Below are 10,649 nucleotides of genomic sequence, written 5' to 3'. Positions count from 1 at the left end.
GTAAAATATTCTATTTCAAGCAGGTACAGTGGTGCACACTTCTAATCCCAAGCTACTCAGGAGGCTGAGGTAGGAAGGATTACAAATTCAAGGCCAGCCTAGGCAACTTAGCCAGACCCTGTCTTAAAGTAAAAAATAAAAAGGGCTGAGATATAACTAGATAGAACACTCTGGGTTTGATTTCCAGTACCACAAACTATTAAAAACTCTATTTCTTCATTGACTTTCAAAGTTTAGCTAACATCAGGATTTCTAACGGGCCTATTACAAGACTATCAGATCCCATCCCCAGACTTTGGTTCAACTGAAGTACATCTACATTTCTTTCTTTCTTTCTTTCTTCCTTTCTTTCTTTCTTTCTTTCCTTTCTTTCTTTCTTTCTTTTTTTCTTGTACTAGAAATTGAACCCAGGGGCATTCTACCTCCCAGCTATACCCCCAGGCCTATTTTTTATCCTTTATTTTGAAACAGGGTCTCACTAAGTTGTGGAAAGCCTCACTAAGTAGCTGAGGCTGGCCAGGACCAAACGTGTGATCCTCCCATCTCAGCCTCCCAAGTACTGGGATTATAAACGTGCACCACCACACCATGCTCGGCTGTAGGTCTACATTTCTAACAAGTTCTCAAGGAAAGCTGATGCTCCAGGACCTGCTATAATCCAAAGGCTACAAACTGGAGGCTCAATGGCTGAGAGAGGCCCATTCACAACTGTATGGTTTTAAAGGCATTTTGAATCACTTGCAAACATTTTAAAATCGGAAATTTTTACATTAAAATGCAGATTTCCGTCTCATATCTGAATGTAAAAATTCTGCTCAAGCTAAACAGAAGCTACTCTCAAAGAAATGCCTTAGCCCAGGTTACCACACTCGACTGGGTCTCTACAATCACTTGAAACCACGTGGCTGAGCACTGCATTTGTGTTTGCACACTCAGATCTCCACTCCTCATTCTCCATGCTTTTATTCAGGTACTCACCCTGATCAAATACTCTTTCTCCCCAATATTGCTGAAACCCTACCTACCCTACTCTAAACCGTGGCTTAAAATCTTTCCTCAATGAAATACCAGCAAAAACAAAAATCCTTAAGTAAAAATACTAAAATAGCAATATTTTCAAAAATCAAAAGCTACAGACATCATAAATTATAAACTTGGGTGTTTTTCTTTGTTATTTTCATTCTTAAGTAAAATTCTCATTTTTTACAATCTCATTTTTACTGTGAAAAAAACCTTTTCCAGAGTAAGATATTTAAAGTACATAAGAAGATAGGCAAGGTGGTACATGCCTATAATCCCATTACTTGGCAGGCTGAGACAAAAAGGTCACAGAAGTTGGGAATGGTGGCGCACGCTTATAATCCCAGCATTTGGGAGGCTAAGACCAGAGAATCACAGTTTGCAAAAGCCTCAGCTACTTAGTGAGGCCATTGCAACTCAATGAGACCTGTTTCAAAAATTAAAGAAAGACTAAAAAAATAAAGCTGAGGGTGTAGCTCAGAGGTACAAAGCCCCTAGATTCCATCCCCAGTGCCGAAAAAAAAAAAAGAGTCACCAGATTGAGGCCAGTATGTGGTAACTTGGCAAGACCCAGTTTCAAAATAAAGAAATAAAAAAGGCCTGTGAGTGTAGCTCACAGGTAAATGCCCCTTGGTTCAACCCCCAGTACCACAATAAATAAATAAATATAAATAAGATGTATCAGGAAATAACTGTAAATCACACAGTCAAATATATAATCACTTCAGCAAGATATGTGATTTCATTTTGCTAGACAAAGAGAGGAGATATGAAGAATGATATAATACCCTTCAGTTTATAACCTAACAATCTTTAAAATCAATTTTAATGAAATTCTTTTAATTTTTGAATCTGGAGACTATTTTAGATTTTCTTTCAGTGCTAGAGATTGAATCCATGGCTTCACACATGCCAGGCAAGGTAAGTTTTTACTTCTATAGAGAAAAATGGGAAGGGGAACAGTTTACACAAAGATAAACTGAGTATTAGTCCCTGCCCTGCCATAACAGTTTTGTTACCTCAAGTAAATCATTGAATTCAAGGACAGCCTCAACTACTTAGTGAGGCCCTTTGCAACTCAGTGAGACTCTATTTCAAAATAAAGAATAAAAAACAGGACTGGGGGTGTGGCTTGAAGTAGAATGCCTCTGGGTTTCATCCCCAGTACTGAAAAAAAAAAATCATATAGATAAGATCGAACCCAGGGCCTGGCACATGCTAGGCAGGCGTTCTACCTCTGAGCTGCATCCCAGACCCACATAAGTTTCTTGAAATTAAGTCAGTAAAGCTTCTAAATTGGACTGATTTTATACCTTTAACAATAGCTTTCAAAATTTTTTCTTACTAAAGAATAAGTATCTATTTGTATACATATTTGTGAGTACTTTAATTATTAAAATAAAAGACCCTCTGTAAGGCCAACAACTAAACATCTTAGAAAATTAATTGGGGGAATACAATGAAAAATATTACCACACCAACCAATCATTAAGTTTTAATATCTAAACAGAAAATTAAATTTGGAAATGCCAAAAAAGGAAGAAAAGCATGTAAATATTTTTCATAATAGAGATTAATGATGTTTTTCAAGAACATGTATTCTGCTTCTGGATATTCCCAAAGTAATTTTGGACAAAATTTAAATTATCAAATTGCAAGACTGAAAAAAATAAACTTAGAGACTACTATATTCAGGTAGATCATGCCGTAAACGAATTGCTTTCAGCTTCTCCACTTCAATCTTTGCTCTTAGTAGCTCTTCCTCTAGCTGCTGCCTTCTTTTCAATCCATCCCTCTTCTCCTGAACATATAATCCAAAATTTTTCTGATTTTCTAAAATTATCTGATGCTCCTCTTTCAACATTTGCAGGATCTGAGGATCAGACCCTAATAGTGATCTAAAGTTCAAGTGTTCTCCACTTTCGTGCTGAAAAAAATCTTCTCTCCTTGGAGTAGAAGATGGAGACGATGTCACTCTCATATCAACAGAGGAAACTGATGGTGACAAAGATCTTGCCACAACATTTACTAATTCATGTTCTTCTCTTTGCTCTAAAGTATCACTGTGTTGAGGATTTAAAACCAGTGGAGGAGGTGGTTTAATGTCTTCTTCTTGCTTAACCTCCACTGTAATAGTGACAGGATGGTGATCCAACATTGCCTGTAGTGCACTGGTACCAGCAGCTTGTGCAGCCTCATCCAAGTTTGCACTATAGCACACAAGAAAAGCATTATAAAATGTAAACCAAATGAAGACAGGAGTACATTTATAGCGTGTTTCTCATTTATCATAAAGTCATAAAGCCTAAGCCTATAAAGAAGTCAGGTCGGGTCGTACATGCCTGTAATCCCGGCTAGTCAGGAGCCTGAGGCAGAAGAATAACAAATTCAAGGCCAGCCTGGGCAACTTATCAAGACCATGTCTCAAAACAAAAATCAGAAAGGGCTGAGGGTACAGCTCAGGGACAGAATGGCCCTGAGTTCAACCCTAGTACCATTAAGATAAAAAAAAAGGTATAAAAAAAAGTTCAATTCTGAACATAACAAATTAAAGTGACTAAGATTAGAATTGCATATATATATATATATATATATATATATATATATATATATATATATATCCTCTATCCTTAACATTTTTTGTTTTATGGTGCTAAAGACTTCAGCCTGGGCATACTAGGCAAAAAGAGCTCTATTACTGAGCTACATCCCTAGTTCTCCATCCTTATTTTTCTTTTTTGGTATTGGGAATTGAACTCAGTGGCTTTCTACCTCCTAGATACATACCCAGGCTTTTTTTTAATTCTTTTGAAACAGGGTATCACTAATTGGCTGAGGGTCTCACTAAATTGCTGGCGCTAGCCTCAAACCTGGGAGCCTCCTATCTCAGTCCCCCATGTACTGAAATTACAGGCATGCACGGCCATACCCAGCCCATTCTTAACTTTAAAACTGGGCTTTTACTCTTAATGGGCTAGACTTTTGATTATAATACCAGACCTGGTCTATCCTTATCTTGAGCAAAGGTCTTCAATAGGCTAGGCCAATACACTTTAATAATAATAGCCCAAAGTGGGGTGTGGTGGTGCTTGCTTGTAATCCCAGGTCTTGGGAGGCTGAGACAGGAGGATCACACAAGTTCGAAGCCAGCCTCAGCTACTTAGTGAGGCTCTCAGCAACTTAGTGAGACCCTGTTTCCAAATAAAGTATAAAAAATAGGTCTGGGAGTATAGCCCAGAGGTAGAAAAGCCCTGGGTTCTACCCCCAGTACCACAAAAAATAATAATAATAATAGCCCACCTGGCCTGTCCCTTACTTGGTTCCCAACAGGAACAACCTAAACTTTTTAAACATAATGACCTAACTTTACACGTAAAATTCCTCACCTGAGGCGGGGCATGGTGGCGCATGCTAATAATCCCAGAGCTTGGGAGGCTGAGACAGGAGGATCGAACAGGTTTAAAGCCAGCCTCAACTACTTAGTGAGGCTCTCAGCAACTTAGTGAGACCCTGTTTCCAAATAAAGTATAAAAAATAGGTATGGGAGTATAGCCCAGAGGTAGAAAGCCCCTGGGTGGTTCCACCCCCAGTACCACAAAAAAAAAAAAAAAAAAAAAATTCCTCACCTGAAAGTCTCACCTTTTTCAAATCCCACACCCTGCTTCACACCTCAAGTCCCTGGGATTGTTAAAACAAACCAAAATCTCTAAGCAGGACTTCGCACTTTTTGTTAAACTTAGCAAATGAAATGGTGAGAACCTGAAAATTTAAAGAAAGGGGCCCAGGGTCTTGCACATGCTAAGCAAGCATTCCATGACTGCACTATATTCACTCCCTCCCTCCCTCCCTCCCTCTCCCTCTCCCTCTCTCTCTTATATAAAAGGATCATCTCAGATTCCCAGGAAGCACTGGGTAGCAAGACCCTGATACTTCTGTTGTTGCTGGGGTTTTTTGGTGTTTATTTTTTTTTTGGGGGGGGGTCCAAGGATCTCTATCTCTGAACTACACCTTCAGGACTTTTTTTTTGGTACTGGAGATTGAACCAGGGGCATTCTGCTTTTAAGCTATACCCTTATAGCCCTATTTTATTCTTTATTTGAAATAGGATCTCACTAGTTGCAGAGGGGGTCACTATGTAGCTGAGGCTGGCAGAGAACCTGCGATCCTCCTGCTTCAGCCTCCCAAATACTGAGATTATAGGCATGCACCTATCTAAAATGATTTTCTTTTCTTTCTTTCTTTCTTTTTTTTTTTTTTTTTTTTTTTGTGGGTCTGGGGATGGAACCCAGGGGCATTCGACCTCTGAGCTACATCCCCTATCCTATTTTTTATTCTTTATTTTGAAACTGAGTCTCACTGAGTTGCAGAGGGCCTAAGTAGCTGAGGCTGTCCGCCAACTGCTATCCTCTGGTCTCAGCCTCCCGAATGCTGGGATTGCAAGCATGCGCCACCAAGCCTGGCTAAAATGATTTTCTTAAATGTTTCTTTTTGTTTTGTTTTAAAGGGGGGTGTACTGGAGATGGGACCCAGAGGAATTCTACCTCCAAGCTACACCCCTAGACCTATTTTTTATTTTATATTTTGAAACTGGGGCTCGCTGAGTTGCAAAGGATTTCACTAAGTAGTAGCTGAGGCTATCTTTGAACCATGATCCTCCTGTCTCAGCCTCCCAAATGCTGAGATTACAAACGTGCACCACCACACCTGGCTAAATAAGATGTTTCTAAATGGCCAAATAGACATATTCAAGATTTAAGAAATTTAAAAAATTGAATTGACATATTCAAGAAATTCCCCCAAAATATGTATTCCTAATAAAGGTAAACAGAATTTTAGCATAATTTAAATTTTGGCATATTCGTTTTCACATACAAATATAATACACCTTAAATTTTTGTGGGTTTGTTGTTGTTTGTGATACTGGGTATTGAACCCAGGGGTATTCTACCTCCAAGCCACACCCTCAGCCCCCCCCCCCTTTTTTTGCAGTACTGAGGATTGAACCCAGGAGCATTCTACCTCCAAGCCTCCAAGATATACCCCCAGGCTTATTTTTTATTCTTTATTTGGAAATAGGGTCTCACTAAGTTGCAAAGGGCCTAAGTATCTGAGGCTGGTTGCAAACCTGCAATCCTCCTGTCACAGCCTCCTAAGTACTGGGATTACAAGCTAGAGCCAACATGCCCAGCTTTATTTTATTTTGAAACAGGGTCCAGTTAGGTTGCTGAGAGAATCACTGAGGCTGGTCTTGAACCTGTAATGTTATGGTCTTGAACCTGGGATTACAGATGTATACCACCATACTCAGCTTAAAATTCCATTTAAAAAAAAAAAAAAGAAATTCATGTATAACATGAAGCTATTAATTAAAAATATATAATATTGCTTCTTGAGGTTTTTTCTTAATTATGCTTCTTCCTAACATAAAAATAAAAATTATGAAGTGAAAGAGATTATTGGAACACTGGTGGAAATGTGTTCATATTTTTTAGAGAACATTTTATAAATGATAAGTAACATTATTAAGAATACATTCTACATAGATGATTAAAATGCTGGAATATGTTCAAGAAGAACATAAGGAAAAGAAACTGAAATTCCCCATATGTCACTTACTAATGGCATTAAATTGCCAGAAATAGCAGGTATTTATCTAAAAGATACAAATGAAAACCTCAAGATACATGGTATATAGTGAAAACCTATTTGTAGGTCATATAAATTCAGTGTTATTGGGTTTTTTTTTATAATTTTATGATTTTTAAAATACAAAATAATGGACTATAATTCGAATTAGCAAGATTTTCTTCTACTAATATCTCTAACCTGAAATACAAAAAGGTTAAAACTCTACATGAAAATTAAATTTTAAAAATCCATATAAAAGCTGGGCATGGAGGCACACACTTGTAATACCAATACTTGGGAAGCTGAGACAGGAGGATTACAGGTTTGCAGCCAGCCTCAGCTACTTAGCAAAGCTCTCAGCAACTTAGTGAGACTCTATTTCAAAATAAAAATAATAATTTTAAAAATCCATATAATTACTATGCCAAATTAGTATATAAACACAAACAATATACTCCTCTCATGTAAACTTAAAATATGCTGGTATCTGAAAATTTCAAACAAAACATTACAAGGCATAACAAAGTTAAAAAAAAAAAAGGGAAGCTTTGAAGAAAGTCACAAAGATGATAAAGGACTTCTAAAATTTATGAATCTGAACTTCAATTATCAAGAGGTTACAAAAATATAATCTGATACTAGAGAAAGGTAAAAAAAAGACATAAATCAATGTGACTTATAGAAACAGACTTACAAAACAGGTATATATTTTTAGATAAGTAAATAGTACTAAAGAAGGAAAAATTTGGTGACAAGTCATATTTATGTAGAAACAAAATTGAGATTATAAATAATCATAAACTTTGGAGATTAAAATTGAACATGTCAATCAATTAAGTATCAGCACATTAAATGTATAAACATAATAAATGGCTAAGCTAATATAGAGAATTCAGTGTAGATAACTAACAGATTAAGAATTTAAGATATATAATTCTTATATTCTTCCCTTTAAAATCTAAAAAATTTGTATTTTAAAAACAGGTATAGAAACATATAAATCAATTTATTTTAAATGTTAGTGTCCCTCGAAAAACATGTGTGGTATATGTACACACAAATGATCAAAATGTAAAGATACTTGTATATACACATATTATTTCTCTTCTAGACTTACTATGTTTTTTAAAAATGCAACTAACTAAAACTACTGTTTCTATGTGTAATTTTTCAAATTATAGAAAGCAATTTATTGTTCAAATGGTAACTTTACACTTTTCATGCAAAAGTTCTTTTTCTCTATGGTTTGAGGCGGTTAGGAATTCTGAGTAAGTAGCACAGCACAAAACAATTTTGCTGTGTTTACTGGACATCCAGCATATTGGGAGCTCTTCATTTGTCATCACAGTGAACACTGTGGCCCAAAGAATTAATCCACTGGATATCCTGTCCTGATTCCCAGTTGTTTTTTATTTGTTTTACTATGCTCTCAAGCAGGAATTAGCAGTCTATGGTAAGAAACTAAGGCTCAAATATATTTTCCTAGTAAATTACTAAAATAATAGATACTCTTGGCTAAATGTTTTTTCTCCTGTTACTCTCCCAACTTCAAAGAGATTTCACAGGTAATCAATAATTTTGCTTATATAATGCCTCTCCTATCGGTAAGAAAGCACAATGTAGAAAGCTTTGTTTGAAAGCTCCAACTAGCATGGAGTTTAAAGTTTAAGTTACCCTAAAAGGTTCACAAAAATGTAGCTGCCATTTTTTTTTATTTTTTATTTTGCTAAGGGTTAAAATTTGAATTACTGGCAAGAAAATATAGTTTTCAGATTTGCGGGGAAATCGTTAGAGCACAAATTTAACTCAAAAATTGTAACCCTACAAGAATTCTGTTGCTTCATGGCTATATTAAAATTCATAGTTTGATACCCCTGCAAAGCAGTATGAGAAAGCTTGCCCTTTCCTGTATGACCCAAGATTAAAGTGAAACTAGACCATTAGTGAATAAAAACAAAAACTTTTAATTTTATTAAGTAATCTGAATCTCTAATTAGGCATTAACTCCCCTTAGTTATGTTCATCTTATTTTAAATATGTTAGAGAAATAATTTAAACTGTCTTCATATAATCATGTAATTAGTAAATTTACCTAATTGTTGATTTTAATTCTATTAGTTCAATGTATATTCTCTAAGTGTGAACAGTGACAATTCATAAAAAAGCAAAAGTTCCATTTCTACTTAAACTGCTAACATTATATAAATTTATTTAAAATTTTAAAATCCAATGAAAAATAATCTTAAATGAGAAAAAAGGTATCTCTCAGAGGAAAATTAAATAAAGCTTAAAAAGTTTATGAATTGCTGTCACAAATGTCTTCCTATTTATTCCTCCCTAATCTTTACTTTCAGAAACTATAAAAGGAAAGGGGGAGGGGAAGACAGTAAAAAGTGGCTTACATCAAATGCAGCAGAAAAATTCCTCACTTTTCTTTTTTTAAGAAAGCAAAACAAAGACACTATTCATTGCTCCCCTCGTGGGGATGCTTACTATGCATATCTCTATCACAACTAAACCAAAGCCCAATAGATAGGAGGCGCCATAATTTTCCACAACAAAATAAAATAAAGCTTACCTTTGTATGTGGTTCCTGTCTCTTACCAGGCAAAAACTGGAAATCTGGGGAATCATCTCCATAACTTTCTTGGTTGGCTCAGAAATATTGCTTTTAAGATCTGATTGGGCCTCTTTTTGATGCAAGAGCTCCTGTTTGGCATATTCTTTGAGCCTTTTGTAAAGGGTGCGTAGGCCTTGTGCTGTTCGAGGAGGGCGGTCTACTCCAATTGCATTATAGTTAACTGCTATGATATCCCAACATCTATTCTTTTCCACTATTACTGAATGTTTATTTGTGTGTTCTTCGAGAATTTTCACATATGGCTTCACAAGCTTTAGCAAATCAAGCTTTTCAGATAAGGTAAAATTGGAAGATCTAGCCTTTCCTACCATTGTTCTTTTCAAATTAAGTAGGCAGTTTCTGAAACAACCATGCAGCCTTCAGCTCTGCTCAGCTCTTTTCACAAACAGAAAAAGATCAGGCTTAACTAGGCTAGCCTCATTTAGGCCCACGCCTACAGGGGAGGGTTTATTAAAATTCCTCCAGCTTAAGCTGACGCAGGTTCAGGAAATCTGCTTAAGCCAAGCCTGACCTACATAAAGCTTCTCACTGAAGAAGACAGGAAGGCACAAGCAAAACACACTTGTGTATAAAAAGAACAGCTCCAGATAGGATTTTAATGCACAAACGTCTAGAGATAAGCATGGAACACAGCTAAAAATTAGCTAATTTAGTGAGAATATCGAATTTCCACACATGCATGCCTGAATGATAGACTGAAACTGCACTGCAGTATCACTTTAATAAAAACAAAAGAGGAACTGTTTTGTGCTATTTGTTTACAAATCCAGTAGACCGAAAACCAAACGATATGAGTGGTGAATGTAGAGATTCCTAACAGAGCTCAAATCACTGTTTCTAAACTGGGTGTTCTCCCTTACAAAATCTGCATAATGCTGGTCCTGCTGTCAATCAGGAATTGCATATCCTCTAGCTAGTTAGGTTACACCCAGCTCAGACTCCACCGTAAAGCTAAGCTTCTCCTTCATTTTACAGTCTACAGTAGCCTGTGCATATTTTTTGTTATTTAAAAAGAAATTTTTGTTCAACACTAAATCTAAAAAAGCAGATCACAATTATGTTTTTAAAGGAATACATTATTCTAGCTGTAATGTATGTGAATAAATTGGCCTGTTTTATTATGTGTAAAAATCACTATTCATTGAGAAACAGCATTAATCATCCATTAGGAGTACACACAACAAAATCGTTGCTGTTATAATAGAGCAAAATTTTTTATTTAGCTATAATCACAAAACCTAGACTATGAAACACCTAATTTAACCATTGCAATGCCATCAGTTTCCACACTTAATTCTAGTCCGAAAAAAAATAAGCAAAAGAAATCTTTTTTCTCATGATATATATGTTTCTCCAGATA

General features: G+C 36.0%; 1 protein-coding gene across 1 annotated transcript; it reads right to left on the bottom strand.

Moving 5' to 3' along the window:
• Nucleotides 1-2,695: 2,695 nt before the first annotated feature.
• FSBP (fibrinogen silencer binding protein) lies at nucleotides 2,696-9,600 on the bottom strand (the record flags this gene model as incomplete). Its single annotated transcript, XM_080693636.1, has 2 exons — nucleotides 2,696-3,230; nucleotides 9,227-9,600. 2 exons carry the CDS (start codon nucleotides 9,598-9,600, stop codon nucleotides 2,696-2,698), a joined length of 909 nt encoding a protein of 302 aa, XP_080549762.1.
• Nucleotides 9,601-10,649: the final 1,049 nt, after the last annotated feature.

Source organism: Muscardinus avellanarius (genome assembly GCF_963383645.1).
Source record: "Muscardinus avellanarius genome assembly, chromosome: 4".
NCBI classification, from domain to species: domain Eukaryota; kingdom Metazoa; phylum Chordata; class Mammalia; order Rodentia; family Gliridae; genus Muscardinus; species Muscardinus avellanarius.
This window is presented reverse-complemented; position numbering and strand designations above follow the sequence as displayed.